Genomic DNA, 19,984 nt, shown 5'->3' with positions numbered 1-19,984 from the left:
GTTAGACATACTGGCTTGAATATGAAACTACATTCCACTGAGATTGTGGAATACCTTCCTCAGCAAAGAAACCAAATGTTTTTTTGTGTCCTGCATTAAGTTCCTGGTCTGGATATATGATCTTACTTTAAGGAATTTGAAAAGTTCCCAAGGTTGGCATGAAAATTATGGAGTTTGGCTGCAATTTTTCCAAGTCAAATTAAGTACAAATAAAAAAAAAGAAAAAAAGCTGAGTTTGGTAAAAAAATAAAATAAAAAATCCAGTTTTTTCCAGTTTTTTTTTTTTTAATTTGTTATTAAATACAAAAAAACACTAAAACACTAGAAATGTTTAAACTTGGTCTGATTTTGATGCCAACCAAAGAATTGATGCTTTTTACAGATTATGAATAGAATTTGTTATTTTATTTAGATTTTTTTTAAGTTAATAATTGTACAATAATTACAAAATTGTTTTAAAATAAAAATTGCTGGAACAATTAAAAAATTTTGAAAAATATAAAAATCTTAAAGGAAAAACATGCAGGAACCCTGGAGTTCCCTGGTTTACTAACACATATTCAGCTTCTGATCATTTTTTAATACCAGCATGATTAAACTTGTGATATATTGGAAACTTAAAGTCAGTATTTTTTATTCACTCAGAAATGCTCTGTCATTTTTGGAGCATCCCTATGCATAATCATAAAACAGAAACAAAGCAAATTAGGAACCACCAGGATTCAAGCCCGCGATAAACTGGAAGATGCTGAAACAGCATTTTCATGCTTCACAGGAAAGTTTCATCTCACCATGAACTGAAAAACAAGATACAATAAAAAGAAAAAAAAAAGTCCCTACTTGAAAACCGATGCTTTCAAACTTCATTGAAAATCGCAGCTTAACACAAAGACAATCTAAACCCTATGAAGCAATTATTACAGGGGGAGTATGTAAATATTTGAGCCTGTACGTATAATTCTGACCATAAGTGGAGTAGGGAAAATTCACAATAAATTCAACTCTAACTCATGTTTCTATAAAGTAAATAATCATGATAAAAGTGCCAAACTTACTCATGTTGATGGTGATTATATGTAAACCTGTAGTTAGCATGATGGAAGCGTAGAGAGTGTGAGGGGTTGGGGGTGGGGCGCACGCGATTAGCCTGGAGCTGATCCCCTGGGAGCAGATGGTGAATGGTGGCTTACCTACATGCTCTGAGTCCCAGGAGTTAGCAGGAGTCTGCAGTCACGCTGGAAGATGCAATGCTGGCTTTGAAGAAGTCTGAGGACCGTGTCTCGTGACAGAAGAAAGGTAAGCAATGTTCCCATATTTAAGTAGAAGTTTACTTACTAGTGGTGGCTCCATTTGGTCGCTTTAGACAAGACCGTGTAGTTTCTGATCTTTTCCTCCAATCAGTAGGATATTTCAGAGCGTGATCAAATCATCTGTGTTTTATCTTCTCTGTTCTGCTGAAGTTCTCCAGCAAACACACATTTGGTTTCAGCTTCCTCCTGGTAGACTTGTGTTAATCAACCACCTCATCTTACAGACTGGGATCACATCCAGGAAAGACGTGATGTTGCTGAGCAGTGTTGCTGTTTGGCTGCTGCTCTGTGTTCAGTGCCTGCATGGCTCTGCCCTCCCTGCCATGTCCTCCTATGAGTTCACCGCCTACAGGATGCAGCAGTACAACCTGGCGCAGCAGAAACATGGTAGGATCAAGTTAAGGGCATCTTGCAAACAAACAAACAAAAAAAAACCCCCATTTCCACAGCATAATGCTGCCTGCACCATGAGTCACCGTGTTTAATTTGCCTTGCTTTGTCTCGTTGTGTGAGGTTGCCGCGGAGCCATCGTTGTGGCGGAGGCGCGCTCTGCCGACGAACCGTCGCTGACCCGCCGTTGTGTCATCATGAAGGTTCAGGACTTCACTGTGGAGAAATACTTTGAAGCCCTGAGACAGAATGCTGCTGCTGTGCTGATCCTACTGCCTCGAAATATCTCCAGCGTTCCACACGAGACAATAAAGGTAAAACCCGGAAGGTTGTTTGTGCTTCAAAAGCAGATTAAATGAGATTCCAGTTGGTTAAGACACTCGCTTTACGTCTCAGGCCTTCATGGTGAGTGAGAACGAGGCCTTGCAGAAAGAAACTCTCACTCCAGTCTACGTTGTTCCTGAGGATGAACAGCTGCTTTACATGTATGAGGAGGTGAGGCAGGCTGCAGCTTCACGGACCTCATCCATGTTTGTCAGAGGTAAAGCAGACAGTGATGTTTACTATAAAGGTGTATGCTGAGGTGATGGACGGGTAGATGTGTGTGGACAGGGACGGATTTATAAAGATGTGGGCTCCTTGGTTGGAGCCAATCCACTAGGGAGAAATTCCTTTACAAATTACAGGACAGGAATCAGTAAAAGAAAGAAGAAAAATCTTTATTTCGAGGCAAAAAATGTAGTCCATGAAAAAATAAATAAATATTATGTATCAGCTTTTGTAAAAAAGTATGAATCAGTTGGTATTAAGTGATGCATGGTAGAATTATTACATCCAATAGCTCCATGTTGTTCCCAAAGAAATCAACTAAAACATTGTAGTTTTTAAAAGTTTTTATAGAAAGTACAATATTTGCAAAACACACATTCGTTAAAAGAAAGAAAAAACATAACTCTGCTACCCTCCAAAAAATGGGGCCCTGGTCCAACTACCTCTAAACTCTTTCTAAAGTCTGGCCCAGAGAGTGGAAGCCACAGGATGGATGGGAAATTTGTAACAAATCGATTGTAGTGAGACAAAAAGACTTTCTTTTTTCATTTTCAGAAACTTTTTACTGAAAATGTTTTTACTGTTCGCAGTTCTTCGAAGTATGGTCACTGCTACGGCCTTCCAGATCTTGGTGAGCAACAACAACGCCATTAAGGCCATCACTGACACCACCATAACCACACTGGAGGTAGGAGCTCAACTTGAAATAACATACTGGCTACTGGAAGTTTCTAAACGGATCTTTTACGCTTTCCTTAAAAGCACCTTTTCCCCTAAAGTCCTGCTCCCGTCTGGTCCGTGCAGGGTGTGCTCGCTGGAACCGGAGAGGATGTTCCCACCATCGCCATCACCGCCCACTATGACTCCTACGGACTCGCGCCGGTGGGTTGGCCATTAAAAAACGCTCCACTTACAAGTCCAGAGCGTTGACCTGTGAAATGGTTTCAACCTTGTTTTTGAAACTTTCCTCCCGCTTAAAAGCTCAGGTCTTTCAGTTCAACCCGGTACTTAAGCTCGGATGTGTGTTTGTGTAAAACAGTGGCTGTCATACGGAGCAGACTCTAATGGCAGCGGGGTCACCATTCTGCTGGAGCTGGCGCGTCTTTTCCAGAAACTTTACGGCACATCCGGTACCAGACCACAGTGAGTTTTGAGTTCATTCACGAGTCATGACGAAGCACCTGCGACTGCAAATAACGCCAAACTAGAAAATATTAAGAATGTGCGATTTTAATATTGCGTCGATTGGTCAAATGTAATGCCTCAAACTAGGTTGCTAAATTCCTCAATGGAAGATCAAAAAACAAGCACAGAACCTTTAAAACAAAGTATTTACACCTACATTTTTTTATTCACATTTCAATGGATGGAACAAAAATAATTTATACATAGGAAGAGGATGTTTGGTTTTTGGCGTGTTTTTCTTGAGTCCGGTTAAAACACAGTACGACCCATTGTCATTTATTCTCCTGTGAAGGCATAATGTGAGCTTCATGAATTATTTTTTGAAGCAAACTGTTACTTTTTTTATTATTTTTTATCAGTGGAAGTACACAACAAAAATCATTAAGAAGATTCAAATGTATATTTCAGATACAATTTAATGTTTTCCTTGACCGGAGGAGGAAAATACAACTTCCTCGGCACGAAGAGATGGATTGAGGAGAATCTTGATCACGCCGGTAAGATTCCAGCCTGTGATTGTGCAGATTGTGAGCAGGAAATTAAGCCAAAAATAAAAAAAAATAAAAAAAATCACCATTAAGGTTTTAATAAAGCCCAACCGTTCTCCTTCAGAGTCCAGCCTGCTTCACGACAACGTGGCGTTTGTCTTGTGCTTGGACACGCTGGCCAAAGGTGATGAACTTTACATCCACGTGTCTCGCCCTCCGAAGCCGGACACTCCGGTGTACTCCTTCATTGAGCAGCTGGAGGAGGTAACCGCTCTTCTTGTGACGGTGCGAGAAAGCGTAAACATGTCTTGTCGGTATTAATGGTGTTGTGTGGTTTCACCGCGTGTTTACCCCCCAGGTGGTTTCCTCCAGATTCCCCTGGGTGAAGGTGGGATTGGTGCACAAGAAGATCAATCTCGTTGAGTCGACGGTGGCCTGGGAGCACGAGCGCTACAGCCTGCGGAGGATCCAGGGCTTCACTCTGTCTCACGTGGAAGATCCCAAGGCTGAACTTCGTGGTTCTATGCTGGATACGATGTATGTTTGACATTATTTTTGTCTTATTTGGTTGGTCAGAGAATACGTAGATTTAAAAAAAAAAATTGTTTTGCTTCTAATTTTTTTTATATTTTATATTATATAACTATGTGTAAAATAAAGATAAACTAGCACAGAAATAAGCATGGAAATGTAATTCTATCTTCTGCATGTCATCTTTTAGGTCCCAAGTAGATTTTAGGAAACTTAAACGAAACGGCATTATCATAGCTGAAGCTCTGGCCCGGTACATGTACAATCTCTCAGACAAGGTGAGTAAAAACAGGCCCATTTTTAATGTGTATATGTAAAAAAAAAAAAAAAAAAAAAAAATCAATCATATTTCTACTTTAATTTGTTGTAAAAGCACATTGATCTGTGACTATTTTTGTTTTAAGGGTTCACCAAGGGATATTCAAGTTTTTAAGGGTCAGCTGGTGAGTTCCGTTTTCTCTTGCGTCGTGTGCTGCCCTCTGGTGTTCATGCATAGACATTACAGCGTACTTAAATTTTCCAAAAGCAGATCTGCAGTATCAATAAAATGCCATGTCGATTTCAAAATTATTTGTCGCCACTGAAGTGCAAATAGAAAAGTTTTATCAAGAAGCAGCTTTATAAAAAGAAAGATGAAAGCGTCTCCAAACTGACCCCGATATAAATGTATTAGCTTCTTCTTTTTAGACTTAAATGACGTGAGACATTATCACGATACTTCCGTTGTGAACCCACATATTTGTCCTCAATACAGGACTTTCAGGACAGCCGCATGTCCAGTTTGATGTCCTTTTTGACCTCTGTGCCCCGGGCCGCACAGCTGCTGCACAAGGAGCCTGGTCAGATCCTACTGGTCAACTCACTGGAGCACGAGTTCAAGCACTACCTGCAGCAGGTCCATAGACACACCTTTCGACAGGACAAGAGGTGAAACATGCAGCAGCTTTTGCGTTTCATTCAACAACTCAAAAGCAACACAGCAACCTCATGATTAACGTTACCTTTTCATGCAGGGACCCTGAGATCACCTTTTTTGATCAAATGAACCAACCAGTTGTCATGTACAGGTAAACTTACCAACAATCTTAAAATGTCCTGGGACTTGATAAAAAAAAACTCATCTTAAATTCAAGCCTTAAAACTTGATATTTGTCTGTGCCAAAGTGACTTTTGTGTGTGTCTGTGTATGTATGCGTGGAAAGTGGTTAAAGGTTCAGAAACTAATGCAAACCTTTTTCAGGGTGAAGCCAGCAGCGTTTGATCTCTTCCTAGGAGGATGCATCACTGCATATTTGGGGATTGTTTACTATTCAATACAGGTGAGTCGATATACATTTCACAAAGCGTTTCTACATACACAGCAGAAATTGGATTCCTTGCGTCATCCAAGTGTACTTAGGAGACGTCTGGTTGGTTTCATGAGTTTTTAAAAGTGTCAAAGTAATGAGAGCTGAAAATTCACTTTTCAGATTTTTTCTTTTTTATCCAGTTCACAACCATGTGGTTCTGTTGGTCTATCAGTGTTGTAATGGGACAAAATGTAAAAAAGGGGTTTCAATATTTTTGCTAGGTGTTGTTTAGCACCTAGCCATTCAGGAGGATTAAAATAATCTTGATGCGTAACGTTTTCCACCTGTTTTCTCTTGCAGAATTTCGGGCATCTGTACGCTAGACTTAAAGCTGCAGTGAAAACCAAGCATCAGTGACAGCTTCAAGGATCCAGGCTTCATGGCTTCCTGAGCTGATGACAGACGTCTGCTTCACAGAACATTAAAGCAATACAGCACTAAGTTTCCCACAGAAAGACAGGAAGTGTGCATTTGCTTTGCGCTTTGTCAGATGCTCAAAGACGTGTACGTTCCTTAGAAAGGACTTTCTAGAGAGTCGTAAAAAATATGCAAATCAAGAAATAAAAGTGTTCTGTCGTCAATCCTGCCGACGGTGTGAATAAGTGGGATCTGATGTCCAATCGATGAAATGCATTTTCTCTCACATTACTATGATCGCTCGACATGACGTGTGTGTGTGTGCGTGTGTATGTGTGTGTGTGTGTGGCAGAGCTTCGACGCAGCTTCCAGGCGAAGTTCAACCACTGCAATGGACGCTCAGCCAGTTCCTGTCACAGATAACTCAGTGAGATTGCCACAGACACAATGGCCCCTGCAGTGCTCCACGAATTATTAATGCTAGTGTGACGTGCTGACAGTCATTGATTGGGGTAGAGTCTATGAATTCTGGAGGGGTTTTTTTCCCTTTCTTTTTAGTTCTGCAGCTCTGTTCAAACTGCTGAAACTTAAAAGCAGCTGAACGGCTGTCGGTGTACAAAGTGAAGTGAGGGCTGTGTTGTTGATCGGGGCCCTCGGAGCTATGGAAGCAGGTCAAGGGCATTGACCCCAGGTATGTGAGTCTCTGCAGGGGGCTTAAAGCTCAGGGAGATTAGTGAGTGCTCAGGTGGCACACAGAGAGTTCTGCTTCAGCAGGGATGATCTTAACCTGTCCAAAACGGACGAGATTCTTCACAACAGCAACAGGCTAAACCAGTCGTTTGATCTGAAAAAGAGAGGATTGACTCATGCTGCAATGATGCAAAATTTAAAATAAAGAGGTGTTGTGGCACCTTAGATTCAGAGTAAGTGACTCGCAGCAGTGGAAAAAGATTCAATGCATACTGCTAAAACAATTATGTAATCTTCCCGGAAGTAAAAATAGAGTATAGAAGCAGAGGAGGCGGGGGAGCGGGGTAGGGGGGCAGATATAGGTAAGGGGCGGAGCTTGCAGGATACTGCATGACTTTCAGGCAAACTGGAGGTAAGGTGTGCATAAACAGTGAGACGGTTTCTGAAGATGGGTCCCCAGCTCTACCTCACAATGTACAAGGAGCATTTCAGATCTCCAGGCAGAGCAAAAAAAGCTGAACTTCGACCCACCTCAGCCCACCGCAGGAACAACCCTCAGCCACGGCCGGTAAGATGGACAGCCCTCCGCTTTTGCATGCATGAGCTTTATTTTGTAGTCATGCAATGATTTGTTGACTCTGATAGGAATAGAAAGCTATTCCTGATATGATTTCTGTTTATTTTGAAGAAATAAACAGAAGGTGAAATCGACTCTGTGGAACATTATGCATTTACAATATGTTATGTGGCTGAAAATAAAAGAAATCGAGGAGTACAGATCATCCAAAGAAGGACTTTTGTGTTCCCCCAACACCTCTTTTCTTTTTAAATTTTTAATATGTCCCATAATGTTTAAGAATATGACAGATGTCTAATAGTGCTTTAAGAACTTTTTTTTTTCTTTTATGACATGACAAATTGAGCTGTAAACATCAAATCAGTCATAAGGCTGACTGATTCGCATGCATTTTGTTTAGACAGAGAAACAAAATACAACATTATTATTCATTGAAACTGTTCCCATTTTATCGCATTAAAGCCACAAACTTCAAAATGCACATCTAAAGACGGGTCATTTTCTCCTCGGTGAGTAACATTTAAAAAAACTTTCCTAATGAACCTTAATTGGATTTCTGTCTGGACTCTGTCTGGGTTGTTTGGACACAAGGATTTGCTCTGGCCGTCTGTTTACGGCCATTGTCCTGCAGGAAGGTGAACCAGCATCAAATCTTTTGCAACCTCCAACAGGTTTCCTCCCTGGATGATCCTGTTGTCAGGTGCTTTGTCAAGTCTAACCAGCTTCCATGTCCTTTCTGGAGAAAATCATCCCCGCAACATGATGCTGCCACCTCGTTTTGATGTGGTGATTGAGATCTGTATTAGCAGCAACAATAGTAGTAATTTTATGCCACAAACAAGATTTATTTAGAGGCCAACAGGTTTACGCTGGACTCCTTGTGTATTTTTTTTCTAGTGATGTCTTTCTTCTTGCCTTCCGTAAAAGTCAGATTTGTGTCGTGCACAACTAATAGTCGTCCTTTCAGCAGATTCTGCTAGCCGAGTTCTTCACCTTTGTGGCTCCTCCAGAGCTAAAGTGGTCTCTTGGTTGCTTCTTTGATTAATGCTCTCCTTTTAGAAAAAAAAAAAGAAATCCCAATAAAATTCAAAGAAGTTTTGTGGTTGTGATATGACAAAATGCCTCGAGTCCAATGTCAACTGATATGTTTTGCAAGGTGTATAAAAACTGAATACCAGTGTCCAAACAAAGTTTGTGTTAAAATGAGAATTTCCTAACTTTTCCTTCTTCAGATTTCTTTGTTTCCAATTTCTATTTCCTCGCCTCCCCAGGACTTCCTGTTTCCCCGCAGTCTTCGGTCAAGCTACAGACCACCGCGCGTTCTACTCCACCCTTCGCCCCCCGTGGACACCGGCCGGCCCCTTCTGCCCCCTGTGAACCATTTCTCAGCTCACAGTCCTGTCTCGGCCTTTCCTGAAAACCCTTTAGGCAAAACAAATTCAGACAGCCCACATCACATGCCTCCTATCCAGGCCCACAAACTCCAGCTGATAGAGACTCCTGCTGCGAGTGACGGTCAGGTTCCCACCACTCTGAGGAGCCCTAATAAGTAATTATTAATCAGCTCCCCGTTTCGCTTAAAGGTAACTGTAAACACATTCTGACATTGATGGATCTGCTCTGCAGGACAGCAGATTATCAGAGGAATGTCAATCCACTCTCAGCACGACAACTCAGGCAAGTAAACAACCTTTGAACTGAAGTGATGCCGTTTAAGACACACAGTCCCTTGCATGTTTGTACTTTTTTGCCACATTGGACTTTGTGTCATAGACCAACATAAAGCAGAGTATAACTGTGAAGTGAAAATACATTTTGTTACAAATAAAACATCTAAACTAAATCATAATAACTCTGGCTGTTTGTTCACTGCAGTGGTCTCTGAGGTCTTCACATAATGTGATTCAATTACACAATTAGAGTCTTGTGACTTCTGTGGACAATTTAGTGCACTGGATTTTAGTAAAAATGTAAATACAAACACACACACCACACTGCTTGTGCTGTTGTGCGCTAAAATGTAGAGAAAATCATGTCGAATTTCCCTTCCACTTTCCAAGTGTCAACTATCTATTTTGTGTTGTACGATAAAAAAAAAAAGACAAACACAAAGGCAATAAGCAATGAAGTTTTTCTTGTAGCAAATCAAGTAGCATACATACTTTTGCAAAGTAATATGCCAGTGTATTTAAAAAAAAAAATGACAGTAAGATCTCTTGCAACAGACCACAAGCTGGAGTTCAGTTTCAAACGAGGCCACAAACGAGCAACCCTCCTGCAGCTGCAGCAGCTCCTCACTGCTTTGCGCGGACGCCTTACAGGAAATGTTGCTCTACCAGAACTCAGGATTTTAGGTGCACATTCTCTTGCATGTATCATATTTATTTATTTTATTTTGGAGGAGGAGGACTTTAATATTGTTCCTGAAGTCTGACTCTGATCCTGTGCTTTGCCAACAGCGACTGCTACAGCTGCTTCCATGTAGTGAGGCCCTACCAGGCAGCTCACTACGTCATACACCCAGAGTTTGTCTCTGAAAGCCTTTATTAGGAACACCGGAGGTTGCCCTCTTCCAAGCTGGGGAGATTTAGAAAGAGAGTCTGTTCAGCTACTTTCTACTAATTAGCCACACCACTCCTTGCGGAGCAGCATGCGGACTTTTAAATTTCCTTTTTAAATAAGCGGCGATGTCCCTCTTAGGGACACATTTGTGAAAAATTTCTTCCAGCGGAGAAAATTATTTTTGGAAATGTTCAATTTTTTTTTTTTCAGTAAATACATTTTTTAATGGGACTATAGGCATAAAATTTCTCTACACATGCAAAGACATCTAGACAGTCAAGCTCATAACTGAAGTTGTTGATAATATGAAATAGTGGTTGAGTATTAAACACCTAAAAAAACTGAGGTGAAAAAAGACGTGCAAAGCTAAGGTAACTCGTTTATCTACAGGTGAATCATGTTACAGCTGCTATTCCAAGTCTTAAATAAATGTCAGTCTGCTTTTTTTGTGGGACGCATTTGTTCAATCCAATCAGCTTGAATGAATCTTAAAATATAGATATTGACATTAAGAAAAACAACCTTTTCTAACATTGTTCATTCAGCATGCAGCAGGTAAGCAAAGTACCAAAGTTTTTCTAAGTTTAAATATTTCTGAATTCCATAAAATGAACAGCAAGTGTTGTTAAAATCTGAAATTAACAATTGGAAAACATTAACATGCTCAATGTTTATTTTACACTTTGTATATATAGAAAACTGAATTCTGTGTGGTCATGAAGCTACTGTGTGTTGCTACATTTAAAGCATTTCTGTAAGCGGCGCAGAATGAAATAAAGATGTTTTTCTCCACCTGGACTACATTTCCCTTGTCAGTGTGGGCGTAGATGTAGGCGGGGTCAACCCAGCGCGTTTGGAAGTTCCTCTCTCGGCCTTTTTTTTTTCCTTTCTTTTTTTTTTTTTGCTTAGGATTGTAGCAAACAGACTCCAAACCGCTGAGGAGATCGCTGCAGATCGGTAGGGGGGGAAAAAAAAAAACTTTTTTTTTTTTTTCCGAACGAACGGTAACGAAAATCTGAATTTTAATGAGAGATACGAGCATTTTACACAGATTCTGGGTTTGTTTTCTTTAACTTTCTCACAACGCCCATAAAGTCGATAAAACAACAACAACGGATCGTTCTCCCCACAATGGCTGCTAAAATAAATAGTTTATGTTGTTAATCCGTAACTCATGTTTTGGTGTCTTTAAAGAGGCATTTTCTTAATCAATGTGTTGCTGTTACCCGTAAACATAATTATATGTGGGGAGGAAAAAAAAAGCCACATCACAAGTGAAGACCGTTGTTTTATTTCTTTCTTGCTTGCTTAATCTGTGCATTAAGTCTGTAACACTCAGCTCTGCATGTTCATATTCAGTGCTATTGACTGCGTCCATAATTAGCATGCGGGGACACGCAGCTCTCTCTCTCTCTCTGGCACAAACACTTGAAGAAGTAGTGTGACTGGAGCAGCTGCACCGACTAGATCAGCACTTCTTTATGTTTCCCCTCCATGTCTGATAATGAATCAGCTGAAATGACAGATATGAGCTCACTGTAAACAAACGAACGAGACTAAAAGGGACTGTGTGGGAGAGCGCTTCTCTACAGTACAGTAAAATCATCTGAGTAAAAGGTTTTGGATTGGTCATTTTGATTGGTGCTTATGTATAAACGAGGTTATTTTTATTTTTTAATTAGTTCTGCTTCATAGAATTTATTTAAATTAGCCAATAAAAGGGCCTGTTTCTTAAATATTAACAGAAGATGTATGACTTCCAATGATGGTTCAATTTCAAGAAGTTTTCTAATTAATCCTGTCTGGGCCATCATGCGTTTTGTTACAGCATAGCCTTTATTGTCACTTAAAGCTGGAAAGGATTCGGTTCGAGAATGTTTTGGTTTTCATCTTGCGCTTGTGTTGAACTCTAAAGTCCACAGATCTTTGGAAGCTAAGAAAAAACTTGTTATTGTCAGACTGAATTCAAACTCAGGGTCTCCAGCTCCAGTTCTCACCACTTCATGAAGTTCTGCAGAGACCAGGCAGCGAGTAATTAATTTGATCCAGGCGTGTTTGAGAAGGGGCACATCTAAAGGCTCCGTTTGGATCGTCTGAGACAGGCTGACACGTGCATAATTGCAAAGTGGAAGGAAAGTTATACTATTTGCAGATTAAAATCAAAAAAGTATGTTTTACCTTGCATTTTTGCAGGTTTTCCTCTGGGTGTGACATTTATTTATCTCCGTCCATTTCTCCTTCGTCGTCCCTGCTGAAGTGTCGCCTCAGCATCTTCCTGTAGCCGCCGTGTGTTTGAGTGTCTGCAGCACCTCCTGAGTTTACGTGGGCCTCTTTGCTGCTTCTTTTAAAACCTCCTTGATTTGCCATTTTCAAAACACAAATTGCTTCCCTCCCTCTTTAATTACGCACTAAACTATGCGTGGGTCATAAAATTCCAATAAATCTCTCGTGAGTTTTTCAGTTTCACTGTATTCCCTGGACTTTTTTTTAATGTTCTGCTGGCAGTACAGAACATTCAGTCAGAGAGAACTTAACCACCTTCACTCCTCTGTGTTTTCATATTCAGTCTGTCCTGATTAACTGCGTGTCAAACCAAGTTACTCAATAGATGTTGGTGTTTGATTTGCTGTGAGGAACAGTAACATTTGCATAAAACTGATAATGTAGCTTTTTTTTTTTTGTTCTCTTAAGCATCAGCCTGTGTTGACACATTTGAATTGCAGCGATCCAGGTTGTGTCCAGTTTGCCTAACCAGGAGTGATACAACACAGCGTTCAGTATTCCTATCTTGCCTCATTGGCCTTTGCAGGGCTTTAAGGCTAAAATCCCTCTTTTCTGCTTCTTTACACTTCATTCCATACAAATGAGTTGTTGTCAATTGAACCCATGTGTTAGAATTACTTCGAGCAGCATCCACTTTGTCTCTTTAAGGCCAATTGGACAAAGATTTGTTTTCTTAAATCTCAAATACATCGTTAAAGTTTACAACCTGACAGCCTAATACCTTCAAGAGCTGTGAAATCACTTTGTTCAGCAATGCAGAGCATGTTACAAGCCAGAGCTTGAAGTGCATTGAGTCGGTATTAAAAAGAAAATGTAGTGTTTTTTTTTGTGTGTATGTGTGCTTCACATTTTTCCTAGAATTTTCAGATGGTTGAGTTTAAAAAAAAAAAAAAAACCCCTCTGTTATCTTGTTTCCCCGACAAACTGCAAACAGACGTGACGACGCTCCTAAAGTCCAACCGGAGGCTCAACATTTTTGATGATCTGCACAACATCACCTCAGGGATTTGGCCTCTGAAAAACACGAGCCATGTACCAAGTGGTGCCCGGCGGCGCCGGGGGGACGATTACAGATGTTATCCCCAAGCAGAAGCACACCAAGGATTCTCGACCCTTGGTTGGAGCTGGAGTCATCGGCCTGTTTCTGGTCATCGCAGCCGTGACTGCCTGGTGTTACTACATAGCCTCCCTGCGCAAAGCGGAGCTGCTGAAGACTCAGCTGCTGGACCTCAATAAGGACGGCTACATTATCCGCAACCAGGGAGGGTCCATTGTCTTCAGAATGGATTTCAGGTTGTGTATATATTTGTACGAGTACAACTTTGAGGTACATAGGTTGTACCTCAGTAAGTTAGAATATTATCTGAAAATCTGTTTTATTAGATTAAAAAAGCTAAGCTTATAAATGATCCACACCTTTGCCCAAAATGTTAACATAAAAATGCTTCCTTTTTCTTATGAACTGATTGAGACACTTATCTTTTCCTGACATAGTATAGATAATCTCAAAATTGTGATGATTGATCTCTTCCAAACATATACGGAAGATGAAACAGTAGTGAAAAGAGATATTAAAACTAAAGAGAATAATTGACCCAGTTCCCCAGTAAAGTCTAATATCACAAAAGACCAACATAAGATCATTTAATACAGATGTTATATTATGACCTACACAACCTTGGGAGAGGTTGCTAACTTGTCTGTAGTCCAGCAGACATTCACTGACACCCTGTATGAGGATGAGGGGGGGTTTAGTGTTTTTGATGACTATCTTAGTGCTACTAAAAATCCCAAACTCACAAATTAGATTAACAATGAAAACGACTTTAACACAGAATAGCCAGAAATGTATTTCCATGTACTGTACAAGATATGATTAGAGTACTTGGCTGAACTGAATGTTGTGTTTTCAGTGCTTAAAAGACAAGTATCACAATTTGAAATTAATTACCAATAGAAGTAAACTTTAATGATCTTCCTATTTATTGCAATATCATAAATGTTTTTGTTATCAACAANACTTGTCTGTAGTCCAGCAGACATTCACTGACACCCTGTATGAGGATGAGGGGGGGTTTAGTGTTTTTGATGACTATCTTAGTGCTACTAAAAATCCCAAACTCACAAATTAGATTAACAATGAAAACGACTTTAACACAGAATAGCCAGAAATGTATTTCCATGTACTGTACAAGATATGATTAGAGTACTTGGCTGAACTGAATGTTGTGTTTTCAGTGCTTAAAAGACAAGTATCACAATTTGAAATTAATTACCAATAGAAGTAAACTTTAATGATCTTCCTATTTATTGCAATATCATAAATGTTTTTGTTATCAACAAAAGACTGAAATTCAAATGACTTTTTAATCTTGACAGATCAGGGACCCTGGACTTGGACTCCTGCTCCAAGGAAGAGGAAATTCTTCGTTGTGGTCRGACCACTGACAGGAAGCTTAAGTTTTTCATAAAGACAGTGCGGCCCAAGGACACTGTGCAGTGCTACCGTGTCCGCTGGGAAGAACTGGTTCCCAACATTCCTGTTGAGCATGCCATGACTTACAAGTTTGCGCACTGGTATGGGGGAGCAGTGTCAGCAATTCAGCACTGGCCTATTTCTATTTCAGGCCAACAGGCTCCCAAACCCTTTGTCACGAGCGACATCTACTCAAACCGGGAAGAATTTGGAGGAATCTTGGAAAGTTACTGGCTGTCATCCAACGCCACGGCCATCAAGATCAACAACTCTGTGCCTTTTCACCTTGGCTGGAATGACACGGAAAAAACCATGTACTTCCAAGCGAGGTATCACGATTCCCCCTTCAAGCCAAACCCGGGTGAGGCTCCTTGTGCTGAACTGAGCTACAGAGTCTGCGTAGGTCTGGATGTGACATCCATACWCAAGTACATGGTTCGGAGATACTTCAACAAACCGTACAAAGTGCCTGCCAAAGTCATGTTTGAGCATCCTATTTGGTCGACTTGGRCTATATAKAAGCGTGACATTGATCAAGAAAAACTTTTGACGTATGCTGCCAACATTCGCAAGTACAATTTTAACTGTAGTCATCTGGAACTCGACGACCGCTACACAAAACGTTACGGAGATTTCGAGTTTGACCCAGTCAAGTTCCCTAATGCATCTGAAATGTTCCAAAAGTTAAAATCGGATGGATTTCTGGTGTCGCTATGGATCCATCCTTTCGTTAACTATGACTCTGAAAATTTCCATCCTCTGGTAGAGCGAGGGCTGTTTGTCCGAGAGCCAACAGGACGGCTGCCTGCGTTGGTTAATTGGTGGAATGGCATTGGCGGCATTTTGGACTTTACCAATCCAGAGGCCCGGGAATGGTTTGCCTCCCAGCTACGTTCACTGCGCTCAAGGTATGGGGTGTCGTCTTTTAAATTTGATGCAGGGGAGACGAACTACTTACCTTGGAAATTTAGCACAAAGAATCACATTCGCGACCCCAGTTTTTTCACAAGGCGCTACACAGAGATGGCTGTTCACTACAATGATCGAGCTGAGCTGCGCAGTGGTTACCAGTCCCAGAACATATCCTGCTTCTTCAGACCGACTGACAGAGATTCTGTGTGGGGTTATGAGCTGGGCCTCAAATCTCTCATCCCCACAGTGCTGACCATCAGCATCCTTGGGTATCAGTTCATCCTGCCGGACATGATCGGGGGCAACGCCTACGTGAACTACACAAGCGGAGATCGGGCATTACCTGATCGAGAGCTGTACATCCGCTGGCTGGAGCTGTCTGYCTTCATGCCTTCTATGCAGTTTTCTATACCTCCATGGGAATAYGATAACGAAGTGGTGGAAATTGCTCGGAAGTACACAGCCATTCACGAAAGCATTGTGGCGCCGCGGGTCCTCGAGCTGGCAGGGGAGGTTTTGGACACCGGGGACCCGATCATACGGCCACTGTGGTGGATTGCCACTGGGGATGAGAGGGCCTATAAAATTGATTCCCAGTTCCTGATTGGGGACGACTTAATGGTAGCTCCAGTTTTAGAGCCTGGAAAGCAAGAACGAGACATATACCTACCCGCTGGGCACTGGAGAAGCTACAAGGGGGAAAGATTCGACCTCAAGGAGCCACTACACCTCACAGATTATCCAGTGGACCTGGATGAAATTGCCTACTTTCTTTGGGTTTAGCGAGAAAGAAAGTGAAAGGCTTGATCATTTCATGCTCCCATTTCCATCCTTTTGTGCCTTTCAAAGAGATTYAAACACCTTGAACTTTTTTCATATTTTGTCACTCTACAAGCATAAAAGTCAACGTATTTTCATGAACTTTTAGGTGTTGATTTCCCACAAAGTATTATGTAATCTAAYGTGAAGTAAAAGGATGCATGGTTTAAAAAAAGAAAAAATTCTGCAGCTGGAAGTGTAATTTGGTTTTTGTCTACTTGCTTTTYACATCTAGAGACTGAAATGTTTCTCCATTGGTCTTTGCAAAATAGCACAACTTAATCAGATTTGAAATAGGGCRTTCTGGCACAGATTCTCATTTCTTCTTAGGTCTGGATTTTGGGCAATTTTTAGACATGTATGTTTAAAGCATTCCAGTGTGCCTGTGTATGTTTTGGTTTAGAGTATCCWAAATGACTTGTGAGAAACTTCCAACATTACGTCATGTTTCTTTCCTTCAGCAATGACTTTCTTGCTRTTGCTGCCTCRTAAAGTCCAGTTAGTAGAAGGCATAACAATTTCTATAAAATTCTTCCAGAATTTAGTTTTTGATCAGTRCAACTTCTTGACTACTTTTCAAATTAATGCTCCACTTGCCTGGCCTGTTTGTTTAGGATAGCCATGTCTTGGCAGGTTTGCAGTTTTTCTATTTTTAGATCACAGATTGAACAGCCCTCTGTGAGATCCTCACAGCTACGGACAGTTTTGTAAGCCAAATCCGCTATAAGCTTATCAGCAAGTTTATTGCTATGTTCTTTGGTCTTTATGTTGTTGTTTGTTCTCTTATGTTCTTCAACAAATTGCCTTCAAAGAACACCAAGATTTATTCATACAAATTGACACAGTGGTTTTTCAAGGCAATTGGTTGCCCTGGWTTTTCTTAAGGAATATCGGAGTAAAAGAGGCTGCAWGAGAAACGTTTCGGAGGTGCAAAATATCTTGAAAGCCATGCATCTCTCGTCAACCTTTTCACAATTACGTTGTGTCATSCCACAAAAATCCCAAYAAATACATTGTGGTTTGTGGTTGTAATGTGACAAAATGTGAAAAAGTTTAAGGGGTTTGTATARTTTGGCACTGTGTATGTATAGCAGGTGACGTGATGCGAAATGTAGGAAAGTTCACCTTCCCTTAAATAGCTGTGAACAGGAATTTAATTTGTGAAATTGTTGCAGATATGAAAAGCTTGGTCTTTATTTGAATTTAGTTTTTTTTTTTTTTTTTGCTTATTGTTGCCATATTCTTTAGCATTTGCCACTTTTTTTAAAAATATAAATCTGTCATCTGTAGCCAGTACTGGCCACTTTATACCATTCTGCCTTACCAAAAGAACTAAGAACACAATTAAATCTCCATATAATCTCAAGCTCACTGAATAAGCAGGCAGAATCCAGATTTTAGACATTTAGCGCCGCTTCAAGTCTTACATTAAACATGTAGTAAAGAGGGAATATATAAGCCAATAATTGTTTGCCATAAAGCTGTTTTCTCAGAACCATTAGGCAGATTGTAYGCTACATGATGATATTCTGTTCTCCTGCGAWGCTAATGACTGCTCCTCTCGTCGTTTGTTGATTCTTATCAGGAAGCCAGGTTTAACGCTTCAGCTATCAGGACAAGAAGCCGCAGGTTTAATCATTACTTTGTCTCACTGTGTAACATGGTGCCTTGTAACACGTTTTAGACAAGTAGAAGACGTTTTAAATATTTAATGCTTTTCCTCAGGTAACGGCTTTCTCAGGCTTTGTTGTGTTTAAGGTGTGYAACTTTTATTAATGCTTTCAAAAAGGCTAGAAACAATTTATTGTAGCATATATACGGATGGCCGTAACTGGAATCCTAAGTGTTTATTCAGCTTTTTATCAATTAAATGATAAATAATTATAATTTTGGAAGTCAATAGCTTAGCTGACCTGGATTCCCAGCATAAATGGTACAACATTTTCTTGCCATGTTCCTTTAATGTAATGTTTATGTATGTTTTTCAGTATGCTGCTTCAAGCTGCTCGTTTTCCCCGTTCCTTTTTAGATCATCAGTTGTTGCAATATAAGCTTTTTATAATAGGGTTTTTTGGTAACTAAAGATGAAACAGATATCAATCATTTGATTCAGGATCGGAGTTTCAGACGGATGCGTTCATCTGACATCTCAAATAGATACCTAATAATACCTCCTCTGACCCCCCCCTCCCTCCCCCGCCCCAAAATAAAATAAGATGAATACTGTGAACAAGTGCCAACTTCATTTGTGCTTCACATATTCAGACGCACAAAATGACATAATTCAAGGACTGCTTAATGACAGGATTTTTATTATACTTGTTTTTGTTGGCCTTTTAAAAAAATTGTTAATGAATTCTTGTTCCTTTTTGAAGCTAAAATAAAATATGACATTGAAATTTAAGACCAAGGCCTGACCCACTCCTCTCTCTATTAATGTATGAATTGACCCTTTTTGAAATATTGTATACTAATGCTCTGTGCCTTTGACCCATAAAGTRGTGCTAACCTAACTTGAGCCTTCAGCTTGCTGCTTTGACTCTGACCTCTGTGTGTTTTGTTTTTGTCCTTTGACATCTCGTCAAGAAAACATAGCTACGTATTTATAGCGGCTCTCGCTTAGCATCTGTGCCAGGCTCGTCTTTGACACTATTTCTGTCTTATGGCTCGACTGACTGGTCTGGCTATTTTTGCTTTTGATTCTTAGAGCTCAGTGTGGGCCTTTGATGTTTAATTTTTTTTTCTTTTTAATATATGTGCTTGGATGGGACTAAAAATCTGCATTCATTCTAATGTGATTTTGTACTAATGTATTAAAAGAATTATGAAACCATCATTTTTGTTTGCATTTAATTCCTTATTTTTCTTTCATTAAAAGTACATTGTTTCACAGGTGCATCTTAATAAAATACTAGAAAAACAATGTTAATGTATTTACCTGATTTAACACTAAAGTTAWATATTTTGGGTTTTGTTTAGATGATTTTTAGGATTATGGATAGCGGCAGAAGAAAACTTAGTCAGCATATCAGAAAAGTAGATTAAATGTCTTCCTGAAAATTATGTCCTGGCATACATGGTGCATTTCATCAACAAAATTAGAGTATTATTTAAAAGTTAATGTATTTCTGTGTTACCGTATTTTCTGCATTTTAAGGCGCACCTTCAATGAATGGCCTATTTTAAAACTTTTTTCATATGTAAGGCGCACAGAATAGACGCTTTAGTTTGGGTTGCCAATTTGTGACWTTCTTGTAAAGTCTAATACTTTACAAGAAACTGTATTTCAAGTTTTTCTTTGCCGCCAGCCATAATTTTAAAAAGGAACAAAAGATGAACTCTTGAAATGCATCCACTTACCTGTAAAGACCCACTATTTGATTTGAATTACTGAAATAAATTTACCTTMTGATGATGATGCAATTTACAGAGATCCACCTGTAAACTTTGCCGATTGTACTAACATACATAGTCACAAACAGAAGAAATCCAGGTCCAAACGCTGA

General features: G+C 40.0%; 2 protein-coding genes across 2 annotated transcripts; both read left to right on the top strand.

Annotated features, from left to right (window-relative positions):
• Nucleotides 1–1,188: 1,188 nt before the first annotated feature.
• Nucleotides 1,189–6,405, top strand: LOC103464983 (nicalin-1). The gene is made up of 16 exons (XM_008409435.2): nt 1,189–1,296; nt 1,535–1,697; nt 1,824–2,014; nt 2,097–2,241; nt 2,840–2,937; nt 3,054–3,131; nt 3,289–3,392; nt 3,843–3,931; nt 4,047–4,186; nt 4,281–4,459; nt 4,644–4,731; nt 4,858–4,896; nt 5,208–5,380; nt 5,467–5,520; nt 5,694–5,772; nt 6,103–6,405. Exons 2-16 carry the CDS (start codon nt 1,562–1,564, stop codon nt 6,157–6,159), a joined length of 1,650 nt encoding a protein of 549 aa, XP_008407657.1. The 5' UTR covers nt 1,189–1,296; nt 1,535–1,561; the 3' UTR covers nt 6,160–6,405.
• Nucleotides 6,406–10,843: 4,438 nt separating this feature from the next.
• On the top strand, nt 10,844–19,314 carry myorg (myogenesis regulating glycosidase). The gene is made up of 3 exons (XM_008409438.2): nt 10,844–10,945; nt 13,206–13,564; nt 14,651–19,314. The coding sequence occupies exons 2-3, from the start codon at nt 13,302–13,304 to the stop codon at nt 16,440–16,442; spliced, it is 2,055 nt and encodes a 684-aa protein (XP_008407660.1). The 5' UTR covers nt 10,844–10,945; nt 13,206–13,301; the 3' UTR covers nt 16,443–19,314.
• The last annotated feature ends 670 nt before the right edge of the window (nt 19,315–19,984 follow it).

Source organism: Poecilia reticulata, linkage group LG5 (genome assembly GCF_000633615.1).
Source record: "Poecilia reticulata strain Guanapo linkage group LG5, Guppy_female_1.0+MT, whole genome shotgun sequence".
In the NCBI taxonomy this organism is placed as follows: Eukaryota; Metazoa; Chordata; class Actinopteri; order Cyprinodontiformes; family Poeciliidae; genus Poecilia; species Poecilia reticulata.
Note: the sequence above shows the minus strand (reverse complement) of the source record. Positions and strands in the feature narration are given on the sequence as shown.